The 14,714-nt window shown below is 47.2% G+C and overlaps 1 protein-coding gene across 1 annotated transcript in view; it reads right to left on the bottom strand.

Annotated features, from left to right (window-relative positions):
* The window catches only part of TNS3 (tensin 3), a 308,400-nt gene that overhangs the window by 113,346 nt on the left and 180,340 nt on the right, over nucleotides 1-14,714 (bottom strand). Inside the window, exons 14-16 of the mRNA XM_025379057.1 lie at nucleotides 8,270-8,399; nucleotides 7,879-7,944; nucleotides 4,285-4,389 (exon numbers count right to left, since the gene is read on the bottom strand). Coding sequence (XP_025234842.1) covers nucleotides 4,285-4,389; nucleotides 7,879-7,944; nucleotides 8,270-8,399 — 301 coding nt within the window. The remainder of the gene's footprint in view (nucleotides 1-4,284; nucleotides 4,390-7,878; nucleotides 7,945-8,269; nucleotides 8,400-14,714) is intronic.

The following is a 14,714-nucleotide window of genomic DNA, read 5'->3' as shown; positions in this document are numbered from 1 at the left end:
CTGGAATTCTCAGGAATGCTCAGGCAGTGGTTCAAGGGAAGGTTGCTGAGATCCGGTTTTGGGAGAGGACTCAGATTCCGTGTGGTGGGTTCTGGGCTAAGCATCTGGATAACACTCCTGAGCTCACTCTGAGTCCTCCCCTGTCCCTCCACCTCCCTGGGGGTGCTCATGGACTTCAGATATCATTGAGGCTGCAAAGGATGAACCAGGCGCTGGGAGGAGGCTGCACTCTCATCCACTATATCTATGAGGAGTCTGAGCATGACTCTGCCCATAAAGGGGGTCTCTGCTGTTTTATGAAGCCTGGAAGCCCTCAGAGAACATGAACCCCAGAACCCCTTCCACTCCTCTTCCGTAACTGATCCTCTTGATGTCTGCTGGGCAGACATAGCCACTGTCTCATGACAATGAGCACTGACTCCAAGCTCTCAGCTGCTGACCCCTTAGGGAGCCAACAGAAGCGTCTGTGTCCCTGAAGTGGGCACCTGTCACTGTCCAGGCTCCGTAACCATCTCCTCTTCCTCGGGGATGACGCTTGCATTTTCCCCTGGGAAACTGGCCTTCTTCCCTCCATGCGTGCAGCCTGGGGGTGATGCTCTGCCCACCCAGCCCTAGCTCAGCACACGACCCAAGCAATGCCATGCAGTGTCTGTTTTCCAGGAGTATGAACATAAGCAGAGCGACGTGGGGCTGAGCGCTGGAGCCTGTTATCCTAGTGCTGGTCCCTGCAAAGGGTCCCTGGGAGTGACCGCCCAGACCACAGAACAGCTTTCAGTGGCACTGTCCCTTCCAAAACCTCCACCAGCTGGATGGCTCTGCTTTTGACTCCATAAGCTCTTCCATGGCCTCCCAAAAAATTCCTTTATTCCCCCCAAATTTCCTGAAGTTGATTTAAAGATCATTTATCAGTGAAAAAAAAAAACTGACACAATTCCAAGGGTTCAGAGCAGTGCCCACCTTTTGGATACTCAGGGGACAAGCACCAGGGACCCTGAAAAATGTGCAACAGAAGTAGCAGCAGCAACAGAACAAGTGAGCAGGGCTAGCCCTGGCCCAGGAAAACCCATGAGACAGCCAGGTAGGACGATTTTCATACAACATGCTTCATTCTTCAACAGCCCCTTAAGTGCCCTGTTTCCTTGGAGCAAGGTCAGTCCGTGGAGAAGCAAAGATTTAAAGTGTAGAAGCATGAACTTTCTGACCCACTCCACTTACTGCACAGGAAAGCTGTGAATCTGGCTGCAAAGTGCACCTGGCTGCCTTGGCGCCCTATCTGACTCCTCACCCACCTGTCTGGGAACCACTGTCTCCCAGGTGTCCTCCCTACTCTGCCCTGTTCTTTCTCAGTTTCTTTCCAGGATTCCTGTGCACCCACTCCCAATTGGCTCCATCCTTTGCATGGCAATGCCAGACCTTCTCTACTCGCCCCTAGACCCAACTCTCGGCGACAGAGTCCCGAGTGGATGTCCAGACCATCACCTGCATGGCTCCAGCACCTCCAACCACACAGTCCACAGCAGTCTCCCACCTGCTCACACCACTGGCTCAGAAGATGCTGAATGAAAAATACACCAATGGGAGTTGTGATTTGTCATGTCAAGGCCTTAGATATTTAAAGTTCAAATTGCTTCTCTAATCATTCATTCAAGAAACATGCATTGAGTATCTGCTACAGACTGAATATTTGTGTCCTCTAAGATTCATACGACAAAACTTAATCCCCAGTGTGATGGTATTAGGAGGCAGGACCTCTGGACGGTGCTCAGAGCATGAGGATGGAGCCCCCATAAGTGGGATCGATGTTCTCAGAAAGGAGGCCCCAAGGAGCTCCTTCTCCTCACCAACACGTGGAGACACAAGAGGGCAGGAGTCGGCAACCAGATGACAGCCCTCACCAGAATCCGCCAGGCTGGCTGCCTGATCTTGGACTTCCCAGCTTCTCAAAGTAGGAGAAATACATGTTTGTTGTTTAAGACACCCAGGTTACGGTCATCTGTTAAGGCAGCGTGAATGGGCTGAGAGGGCCTCGAAGTAAAGAAGTATCTCCCTCTGCATCTTCAGGAGACACTGCGGTGGTTGAGAGTGTTTAAGACTGAATTCTGTCTATTTCACCCAGTGATAACGGCAAGTCCTCCACAACGTAATGTAAGGATCTATACACACACACTCACATACATACTTCCACAGATTCTCTGTAAAGTTTCATGTAACCCCTAAAGGGTGGTGAACACGCAACTGATTTCCTGTCTATATGTTTTCTACATAAAATCAACATGGGTCCTTTATCACCTGTGAGTGATGTGGCCGCAGGCGCCCAGCTTTCAGTTCCCTGGTTGTGACATGGGAAGGATAAAGCCTGCCCTGCAGGCAGGTCACAGGCTCAGCTGGGAGCCAGTTTGGGGACAAGAGCGGGGCACCCATGGAGGGGCTGAGCACAGAGCTGCCCTCCAGAGCACGTTCCTCACAGGAGCTGGGGCTCCTCCACACTGTCCACCGGACTTCACTGCTCCCCACTGGCAGCATCGGCACAGAGACAACCCACCGGTGTTTTAGAACCCCTGCCTCCCTCATGGTCAATAACCCTCCAGGCTCACCCCTCCCTCGGCAAGCAAGGAACCTCCCAGCATCACGAGAATGTCCTTTTCACAACTTGCTTCCTGGTCTCCAGGAGACTCGGCACAGCCGCTGATTCATCGCCTCACAACAGAGCCCTGCTCGCTGGCTCCCATGCAACAAGGGACCTCTCTAGTCAAATCCACTCGCCTCAGCCTGGAATTTAGGATGCTGAGTCAGCTGTCCTCAGAGTCCCCACCCAGCTCTCCAAATTAGCCCCTTTCCCCATCTTGCCTTGCACTGATTATTTACACACTTCACCAACCACTGCTTTACCCTTCTCTCCTCCAGTGGAAAACATCACCGTGTGATGGACAGAATATAGCTACGCAGATGGGAAGAGACGTAACTGGAAAAAGAGCTCTGTGATCAAAAGTTTGATAACTGTTGTTTGATAAATCTCACGGCTTTAAGATTCCAGTGTGCACTGTGATCTTTTGAGAGACAATGTATCGTTTTCCAAGAGTTTTCAGCTACATTTCTTTTAATGTGCTGGTTATCTGGAAGGACTGATGTGTTGAATAATTCACACCAGCAAAGAACACTCTGTTTACTTTAGAGGCCAGAGCCAGGCTCTCCCTGTCCACAACAACTTGCCCACTAGCCCCAGATTTCATCTGTGTTTTAATGCCCTTACCATCAATAATCCATCTGTGGGTCTCCACCTCTGGTACAGGTGTATTTGGGTTGCAACAATTCCTTGAGTTGAAATTCGATCCCACAAGGCCTATGAAGGAGCAAGCTTCTCCCCAGAAGAACAGAGAGGAGCCGTGTGCTGCCCTGGGACACACAATTGGTGTCCTTTCTCACTGACCACAGACACCACCTTCCTGGAGTCATGGGAAGCTCCACGACCCACAAAGATGGGGCGCTACCGCAGTTCTTTCCACAACACTTGCTTTTGGCTATTTCACATCTGGATGTAACTAATCTGACAAAAAGTGTTTTAATTTCTTTCCCAAACCAAATCTGATTCTCAGTCAGTGGTTGAAAAAGACAAGAGATCAGCATGACGTGCCAGGAAAAGCCTCAATTCCCCTTCTTTGAAATCAGCCTCCAGTTGTGTCTTGCGGAGATTCCAGCACACAGCTGCCTCTTCTTTCCTTTCCTCCTTCACGCTTCTAGCTGTGACCCAATGTGCATATTCCACAAGTGAACATAGGACATGTTTGGATGAGATTGTCTCGTGAAAACGAGATTTAAATGATACAGTCATAAATCAGGAACACTAGACCAACAAGCAAACAGAAATTAAAACAAGATGTCTGTTGCACGTGGGGCCGTACAACAGTAGCTAGTTTGGCTGTGGTCAGCGCTTGGCATCCCCACATGCAAACAGGAAGGGAGGGGAAGAAGGGGGAACGGTCCCTGGCATTATACATACACATACATACAAGTTCAGGCCAAGGAGCTCCTGGATATAACTTCACTGACAGCTCATCCACCCGTTACAGCTTCACAAAAAGCCCTGACCCAAACTCACCATGCCTTATTCTCATGAAGACCCTCAAAACTCACAACTGTGTCACACAAAGGTGTGATTCTGGATCTCTGAGAAAAGAGAGGGATTTTCCTCTTCTGAGCGGACTGCAAAATACTTCAGATCTTTGAGTGGGCTGTCTTCCCTGTGCCCTTCTCCTCCATAACTGCACACAAGATGACCACACGCACCTTCTCCGTCTGCACTGAGGTTCTCGTACGAGTCCCAGCGTATCAGTGGGTCTGCCGTGTTGTAGTCCACAATCACGCCGTGGTCGTTGTACAAGTGTTCGGACCCTGCACAGGGCACAGGCAGCAACATTAGTCCTAGTGAAACCCATCACCTCCGTCCACCTGACTCCACCACAAGGGCAGGCGAGCAGCCTGACTTGAGCAGGAGAGAGAAGCCTCTCCATTCTCCACCCTCCCGCCAGGAGCCACGACACTAATCAGAGAATGTGGAGGGTTTTCCACAAATAGAACCGTAGTTAAAACCACTAGGGGGAAGGGGAAAGTCAGCACTGCTCTTTCGTCCACTGTGTACCAGGCTTGGACACGTCTGCAAAACAGGAGTCTTCAGACCACCTCACTGATGAGGACACAGAGGCCTGGTAAGCTGTCTCTGAGCCTCAGAGCCCACAGATTTGAATCCAGGCTCCAGGCTCCTAGATCCACACTCCTCCCTTCAAGTCTTTCTAAGAATACCAAGGGGATTTTTAACACACAAGCCATGTATTTAAAGGTTTTTGCCTAAATCGATGACAATGAACACAGAAAAAGTATGAATATTTCCACAGCTATTAAAAAGGGAAACAAAACTCCCATGCATGTGGATCTTGGTGATGGATCTGGACAATTCACCTTGATGATAAAGGGACTGGTTTCTTTTGAAATATATTTTTTAGGGAAAAAATTTGTTTTGCATATAATACTGGCAGCCTACTGTACTTCTAATTCTCTTTTAAAATGCTGGTTACTTTGGGGACAATGATGAAATCATGATGGAAATTTAAAAATTCCTTGAAACGAATGATAATAGTGACACAAGTTACCAAAACCTCTGGGATACAGCAAAGCCAGTGCTAAGAGGAAAGTTTATAGCATTAAATGCCTACATCAGAAAGTCTGAAAGATCACATATTGACAACCTAATGTCAAGCCTCAAGGAACTAGAGAAGCAAGAATAAACAAAACTCAAAGCTAGTAGAAGAAAATAAAAAAACAAAAATCAGTGCAGAACTAAATGAAATTGAAACAAAATACAAAAGATCAATGAAACAAAAAGCTGGTTTTTTGAAAAGATAAACAAAACTGATAGACCATTAGCTAGATTAACCAAGAAGAGAGAAGATTCAATAAATTCAATTAGAAATGAAACTGGAAAGATTACAACCAGCATGAAAGATCATTCAAGACTATTATGAGCACCTTTATGTATATAAACTAGAAAATTGAGAGACTAGTGGTCAATTCCTAGACACAGACAACCCTCCTCGATTAAATCAGGAAGAAATAGAAACCCTGAACAGACTAATAACAAGCAGTGAAAATGAATCAATAATGTTTTTTAATGCCAATAAAAAAGAGCCCAGGGCCAGATGGATTCACAGCTGAATTCTACCATCCATTCAAAGAAGAACTGGTGCCAATCCTACTGAACAATTTCAAAAGACTGAGAAAGAGGAATCATCCCTAACTAACTCATTCTATGAAGCCAGTATCACCCTGATACCAAAGCCAGGAAATAATACAACAACAACAAAAAAGAAAACCACAGACCAACATCCCTGATGAACATAGATGCAAAATCTTCAACAAATATTAACTAACTGAATCTAACAGCACATTAAAAAGATAATATACCATGATCAAGTGGATTTCATCCCAGGAAAGCAGGGATGATTTAGAACATATAGAAGTCAATAAATGTGATGTACCACATAAACAGAAATTAAAACAAAAACTATATGTCATTTCAGTAGATACAAAAAAGGCATTCGATAAAATCTAGCATCACTTTATGATAAAAACACTCAACAAACTAGGCGTAGAAGGGACTTACCTTGAAATAATAAAAGCCACGTATGACAAACCCACAGCTTATGTCATGCTGAATGGGGAAAGGTTGAAAGCATCCCCCTTGAGAAGTGGAACAAGACAAAGATGCCCATTTTCACCACTTCTATTCAACATAGTACTGGAACAGCACTGCCAGAGCACTCAGCTAAGAGAAAGAAATAAAGAGCACCCAAATTGGAAAAGAAGAATTAAAACTGTTGCTATTTGCCAATGATATGATCGTATACCTAGAAAATACTAAAGACTCCTCCAAAAGACTTCTAGATTTGATAAACAAATTCAGTAAAGTATGAGGTTTCAAAATCAATGTACACATATCAGTAGCACTGCTATACACCAACAATGACCAAACTGACAATGAAATTAAGAACTCAATTCTTTTTACAACAGCTGAAAAAAAAAAAAACAAAAAAACTAGAAATATACTTAATCAAAAGGTGAAACATCTATTCAAGGAGAACTACAAAACACTGCTGAAAGAAATCAGAAATGACACTAGCAAATGGAAACACATCCCATGCTCATGGATTGGAAGAATCAATATACTGAAAATGACCATACTGTCCAAAGCAATCTACAGATTCAATGCAATTCCTATCAAAATACTAATATCATTTTTCACAAAATTAGAAAAAAAAATCCTAAAATTCATATGGAACCAAAAAGAGGCCCAAATGGCCAAACGAATCCTAAAAACAAAACATAAAAAAAATCTGGAGGCATCACATTATTGGAATTCAAACTATACTACAAGGCTATAGTTACCAAAACATCATGGTATAAAAGTAGACACACAGATCAATGGAACAGAAGAGAGAATCCAGAAATACAACTGACTACAACGGATTGATCTTCAACAAAGCATACAAAAACATAAACTGGGGAAAGAATACCCTATTTAACAAATGGTGCTGGGAAAACTGGCTAGCCACATGTAGAAGAGTAAGACTGGATCCCCATTTCTCACCTTATATTATAAAAATCAACTCAAGATGGATCCAAGATTTAAATCTAAGACCTGAAACCATAAAAAGTTTAGAAGACCACGTAGTTGAAAAACTCTTTTGGACATGTGCCTAGGCAAATAATTCACGACTAAGACCTCAAAAGCAAATGCAACAGGACAAAAATAAGTAAATGGGACCTAATTAAACTAAAAAGCTTCTGTACCACAAAAGAAAGAATCATCAGAGTAAACAGAACCCACGGAGTGAGAGAGAATATTTGCACACTATGCACCTGACAAAGCACTAATATCCAAAATCTACAAGGAACTCGAACAAATCCTCAAGAAAAAAAAACAAATAATCCCATCAAAAAGTGGGCAAATGATATGAACAGACATTTTTCAAAACATATACAAACAGCCAACAAACATATGAAAAAATGCTAAACATCACTAACCACCAGGGGAATGCAAATTAAAACCACAACACAATACCACCTTACTCCTGCAAGAATGGTCAGTCATGCCCGAGGCTCTCCTGGCTGAGTGGCTGTGGGCAAGTCACACCACTTCTGGGGCTTACTGACACAAGTGGGCCTTCTTGTTCCACTATCCAATATCCTATATTTAAATAAAATTAATTACAGAAGTCTCCAAATATGTGCAAAGGCAGGACACTAGTACTGCAGCCCCAGCATAGCCATCATGCACCTTCCATCTGTGTCAACAAGGACCTCCCGGTGTTCCACCAAGCTACCCACCTTGAATCTTCTCAGGCGTGGCAGAGAAGACTAATTCAACCTTCCCATAGTCAGGAAAACGGTCATCTGAAAAAACAATGTATTTTAACACATTTGTGGAGATGATTAACCAGAAAAGTATGGATTGACTTTGTCCTTTATTCCAACCAGTACAGCACCACTCCCAAATCTGCAATAAAGATGGCCCATGATACAGAAAGTATAGGCAGTATCATTGGTTATCCATAATTATTTCCCCCAGAGATCAATGATCACTTTCTCCTAATTTGGGAACAATTTTGTCAGTAGGCTGAATTTTGGAAAGGGGGGTAGAGAGGATAGTGAAAGAATCAACCAAGGAGGTTCAACCACAGCTGCCCACAAGCACAGCGCCGCCAGCTCCGTGCCTCACCTTTGCTGGCATTGTCCAGATCCTCCTTCCCAAACACCAGCCCGTAGCCCTGCACAGCCCCAGTGTGAAACTGCAGGCGGAAAATGACGTCACGGGTGGCCGAGCGGTATTTCTTATGGTAGCATTTCACCTGGGTTAGAGAGAAAAAACAAAACAAAGCAGCTGCAGCGGGGACACATGTTCCCAGCAAGGAACACACTCTGCGGAGGCCGGCACAGCAGGGCCTCCCCTCTGGACTCTGGCTGGGAGTTCACGCTTTGGAGTGGAACTCCAGCCCTGGGCACAGGCACCTGCAGACAGCTGGGCTGCAGGCAGAGGCACCACACTGCCGCTGCTGGGTGCGGGGCTCCCCTGGAGGCTTCAATGTGTTCCCTGTGCTGCTCCTGTGGAACCACAGCCTGAACACCACCATTGCTAGTCCTCAGAGAGGCCACACCTAAACCCTTTCAGACCGCGAGAATGTGCCCTGTTTTGGAACACATCTGAAAAATGAAATTCCGTGGTCTCTTTTTTTCTAGACTTTAACAACTGATTGTGATAGCTTTTCTTTGATCTCAGCGCTCCATGTTGCAACTTAAAGCTTTTTGTTTTCCAAAAAGAAGCAGCCGGTCATTACCGTGTGTACTATGCTAAATGACTATGTGCATGCTGTAATTTAGAGACAGAGACACAAAGGAAGAGGAAGGGAGAGAGGGAGACAGAGACGGTGTTGGCATTTAGCTTCCTATCACTGGCTGTCCAGAGGTCCTGTTGGGGGTCGTGTGAGACAAGTGTTCAGAATCACCCTGATGTGATTTGAACTCAAGCTGGGGTTCATGAGGTCCCCAGGGTGCAGCTCAAGTACCCTAAATGATTGTGCCAATGAGCCAAAGGGTAGAGCCCCTCCTTGCAGATGCTTGGCATGTGGGGAACGGTGGGCAGAGCAGAAGGCTGCCTGTCCTGACCTGCCTTTATAACTGGGGACCACCTGCTTCTTGTGACCGTGCACAGCACTGGCATCACTGGGAGGGTTCTCAGGCCATAGACGGGGGAGCTGCAGGGCAGGGACACCCCTCACTCACAGAACAGGGGCAGGACCACCAGGTAGTGGCACTTTCCCAAATCTCCAGAGGGTCGAAGGCCCTGGACAGGCAAGATTCTGCTCTCAGACCAAACCGTGCACAGGTGGGCACCTCCCCCACCACCAGGCTGTGGGGTAGTGACTACCAGAGACAGACACGTTCCCATAAGAGAGACTTTTCTTGGAGAAAGATGGCTTTACAATATCACATGCCTCACAACAGTAAATGACAAGCCACCACAGCAGGTATGATCCGGACCACCATGCAGGAAAACGCGGCAGGGAGGGCTCTGTCTTCCCTAAGCAGACAAACGTCCACTAGAGGAACAAAAAGCCCAGAAGCCCAGCCCAGGAGGCAGGGAGCTGTGACTCCAGGCAGAACCAGAAGATGTTTACCTTTGTGCTATCTGCAAGGAAAAGGGATGGATAAATAAACCAAAAAATATAATTAAGACTGTGGAAGGAAGTTCCCTGTTGACAAACACGACTGGGTCTCCCTTGCACGGCCTGGCGCTGGCCAGGGGTGCTGTAAACATGGGGCTCAGACCCAGGCCTCGCCTCCAGGGGCCCAGGAACCAGGGCATTTGTAACTAGAGAACTGGAATTGTGAAGAAATGTTGCCTCAATTTGCCTTCCAACAGCCAATGGCACATTGGCCACACATCTACCACCTCTGTCTGAGACTGATTTCTCAGCAAGACTCAATCAAAGGCTATCCTTGCAGGGATCCTTTCAGGATGTTCTGAGAGTATCTGGGCCCCTCCTCTGAGCTCCCCACACCCCACACTCACGACGCTGACCACCCATCAAATGCTTCAACCCAGGGCATACTATAGAGATCCCCAGAGGGAGGTCCTTCTGGCCAGGGGTAAATCCACACATGCACCCCCATTGCTAGGGATGACAGCACCCACCTCTCCCTATCTGCCTTCTTCCCACTGGGTGCCTTACAAATGGGGAGTGAAAAGTGGTTAGGGAAGGGGAAAGGAAAAGAGAAGCCCCAATTCAAGCCAGTCTTGCTCTCAAATTTTATAAATATTTAAGGGAACCAGAGATTTAAACAAATAAAAACAACAACACGATGTCAGCTGGTGGCTCACGCAGTTAAAGCAGCCTGTGCTGCCATGGGCGCCAATGTCTGCCCGCAGGGGGCAGGCACCTCCTCAGGAGGCAGCTGTGGGCTCGGTCCCGGCAGGCGGGGAGTGTCCCGGGTGAAAACGGAGGGAGCTGTGGGCTCCAGGCCGGGCCGCATAAGTGGCACAGTGGAATATCCCCAACCGCAGCTCACGGTGCCCCTCCCGTCAGTACCACTCCACCCAGCACAGGGCCTCTTTCCAGGCCAGGTCCCGCCCTCCCTCTCCAGGAATCCAGGATGCTCCCCCAGGTCCCCCCAGTGCTCCTCACAGCAGCTACACACAAACACACTGCTCCTCCTGCAGCAATCCCAGCTCCCTCCACATACCAGAAGGGAGGAGAAAGCAGGCCACGGCGCCCAGGAGGTACAGAGGGGCAGGAGATGGGAATCGGCCTGTCCCAAACAGGTTCCTCTGCAGGCCCCATATGATTCTCCTATTTTTCACAGCACAAGCTTGCAAATACTCCTAAGGCTCCGCAGTGAAAGACAGAGTGGTCTATCCCACTGGCAGGGAACAACTGCTGCCTGAAATCACGTGGTCCTCCCTTCAGAGGTTTCTCTGAGTATTTTAAGGCTAACTTTGTTTGCTGGCTTGAGATCCTAACGGCCTCATGATACACACTCCCTGTTTCATATTAAACCTCTTTCCCCTTGATTAAGGGAGGTAAAAACCACCCCCTCCAGTCCTCCAGACCAAATCATGAACTGACTCCAGCTTCTTCTGAAAGACATGGAAAACTACAGGATTTTCCCTACCTCAGAGTTCCCAGCAACCACCGTCAACACAGCAGGTCAGATCTCGAGACAAAATCCACTCACCAGCCAGGAGCCCTCCATAGTGTGCAATAATTATGCATTATCCACATCAACAAATCTTTTTAAGACCAATGGCAAGAGATCAGAATTACGCTCGTAACACATAACAGAAAGAACAATCAACATGGTACTTGGTACGAGAGCCCCCAAATGCCTCCCTTTAAGATATAAAAGTAATGCAAACATTTCGTAAAGATTAGAGTGATTCAAGTCTATAATTTTCCCTTCATCCCTCGGGCTTTAATTTGATTTACCTGGGTCTCCCCAGAGTGTTTCTAGAATACGTTGATCCTTTGCCTTCAGATTTTAGAATATCTGCATTTAAAATAACAATTCAAAGATGTGCAGTCACAATTCTGCAGCATAGAAAAATGAAATGAGAAATAGCAAGCACTGCAACAAAGGCTGCGCATGGCCTGTCACTATGCTATCGTACAGCCAACCACAAAAGTACGTGGGTGTGATGCTGACATCACAAATCGCTGGGAGCACTCAGATCTTGGGAAAGTTGCTGCCTCTTTAGACTTTACATTCTCTGACCGCAAAATGAGAATTATGATATTGACCTGGCTATGTTGTTATAAAGATTAAATTAGCACTACATATTAATATAATTCGTAAATCCAACAATGATATGCTATATTTATATGAATATATTATTTAAAGAGCATAAGCTTCTAGAAAGAGGGCACTTGGTACGCAAAAACACATGGGGTGAATGATCATCTCAATGGGAAGGCCTGCAAGCACCCTTGCTTTCTTTCAGTTTGATAAGGCAATTCAGAAACCATAGCCAACATTTATTTTCTAATAGTGGTGTAAAAATATGCCTGTGACCTTGACTGAACTGGACAAGTTGCTGGTGACCAGGAACGGAGCCCTGCCTTGACGTCATTTGCTCCTGAAGTACACCAAGTCGAAGGCAGACACATGGAATTCTCAAAGAAGTTATCCATCAATCCAGTGTTTAAAGACAGCTGATGACTTGCTTAACTTCAGGCCACAGAAGTGTATTTTTATTTCAAACTCTCCATCAACAAGAGAAAAAGCACCTTGGACCAAGAGAGTCAAGGCTTAAGGTATCAGCCCCAGGAATGCCAGCCCCCAATTCAGAAGGCAGCCCTCAAGTTCCTATCCTCCCGTAATGCCAGCCATTGTTAGGCAGCTCCTATTCAGATCTGCTTCCCCTAAATTTACTAAGCAAAAGAGCAAAACCCTCAAAGCATCCCTAACAGAAAAAAGTAACATTCTTACTCAATGCTCCACTGGTGGCCCAGGCAACTCTCTACACAGGCCTCAAGGAATCTGTGAGCTCAGAGAATGAGTTACAACCACGTATTTGGAGGGTAAAAAGTTAGATAGCTAAGCCTCATAGGTCAAAGACTTAGGTCAGGCAGGGCCAACACTAACCATGATTTCTTCACTTGGAGCCGAAAATGATTTTAGATGTTCGCAATATTGTAATTCATGACCTAAAGCAATTGAAAGGTGGGTAAATATTGGTTGCAAATGAAAACACAACCAAGTCCACTATGCTGAGATGACCGCATGGATTAAGACCCAGCCCCGTCTAAAAGGGAGAGGGAAAAGACAATCACAAAATAATGCTGTGATGCGTCCAGCAGAGATCTGTAGAAACCTCTCCTGGGGCAGAGTCTCAGGAGAACACTTTCATTTTTCCCTGGCCTTATGTAAGTGCCCTCGCTAAGAAACAACCAGCAACAGCACTATTTGTTTGTGAAAACTTCTTGAGCAGGCAACACCTTTGTTTTCAAGTCGGGTCACCGGAGCGAGGTTCTAGAGCCAGGAACCACGAACACAAAATTCAAGTGGCCGTGGATTTGCCCGAGCAGGGGCAGCAAGACAAAGCATGTGTTTACAAGCCCCGGACCTGAGAGACAAGACCAGGGAGGCAGCAAGCCGGATCAGGCCCCTGGAGCCCTGCCAGACTCCTGATGGGCCCGCTGCCCACGTGAATTCCTGAGCAGGGTTACATAATGCCTCGGCTGCCCTCCCCATGGCACTGCCTGACAACGCCATATTTACTAAACCTCTTGACGTTCTGCCCTTTTGAAAAGAGCGGGCTTAAGAATCTGACCTTTTGCAAAAGGCACATTGCAAAGACGGGACGGGTCAGGTGTGCAGCTGGGACGGGCCGAGCAGGGATGGGCTGGCTGTGTGGAGGCGAAGGCAGACGGCAGGTCAAAGTCAGCTTTGCTGCTGCCTGCAGCAGCTCCATCTGCTAGAAACTGAGTCCAGGGAGTGGCAAGTGGGGCTCTGTTTTCCCAAGTCACTTTCCGCAGTTAGACTTGACTCTGGCCCTTCCTTGTCTGTGAACTTGACCGCTGTAATCTTTGCCAGTAAGTCCCAGTGCAGAGGCCCTCATGAGGAAAGCCAGGCACATGTGCCTGCAGGCAAGGGAGACACCAGAACCACGGAGGGGAAATCTCAAAGAGGTCAAGAGGCCTTTCGAAGGAGAAGGATGAAGGATGGTTAGCCCGCCTGGGAAGCCACTTTCCGCCTTCAGAAGTACACAGACAGCCTCAGACAACACCCAGACTGAGAGCGCCGAGACATCTGCAGTCTTCAGGGTGTAAATCTATGCACGTGCTTTCTGCTCCTTAGGATCCTCTCCAAGCCATGACTGTTGCCAAAAGAAATAAAACCACCTGCGTATCTGAACTTTACACAGAAAAGGCCCTATAACTTCTTCCCCCACTGGAGCCTTCTCAACTTAAGGTTTGCTCGGTGAACCTGCAGCAGAGCACGTCAAGCAGTCACAGGGCAAAACTGAAGGAAGGGCAAAGTGAAGGCGGCGTGGGCGTCCTGTGCTGAGCATAGCAGAGTGGGTCACTGGAAGGTGGGGAGAGGCTGGAAAGGAGGAATCCGGCGCTACTCCTGCACTGCACACCCTCAGAACACCCAGAAGAAGCGTGAACAGGAGGAGGGGATGGCTCCCGTTCTTCTCTAAGGATGCTTTGCCAATAATGAGAAATGTGCAACCGCATTTTTTTCTTCCTGTGTTGTTCCCTCAGATCGTTTTCAGAGGGAGTCAACAGCACTGAGATTTCTGGGCTTTGGCACAACATACACTCCAGACTCTGATGCGAGTGCTGGCACTGACACTCTGGACTCCTACTCTCCAGGTCGACCACAGATGTCAGCTCTGCTGCGAAGCCACTCCTTCTCTGACACGCTGGCAATTGTCTCTCCCACCTAACCTTCAGCTCTTGTCTCCGTGCACCTTCTGCCACACTCAGTTCCACCTGCCCTAGCTCTCTGCATGCTCATCTCCCTGGAGGACTCAGACACCCAGAAGCAGGAGCCCTGCACTGCCCACTGGTGTGTCCACCACATCCTCTCATGCAGGCCGCACGCTGAACGTTCCCAGGATAAAGGCTGGTGACAAACCACAGCCACAGGGGCCGGACTGT

This window comes from Theropithecus gelada, chromosome 3, assembly GCF_003255815.1.
Source record: "Theropithecus gelada isolate Dixy chromosome 3, Tgel_1.0, whole genome shotgun sequence".
Classification (NCBI taxonomy): domain Eukaryota; kingdom Metazoa; phylum Chordata; class Mammalia; order Primates; family Cercopithecidae; genus Theropithecus; species Theropithecus gelada.
This window is presented reverse-complemented; position numbering and strand designations above follow the sequence as displayed.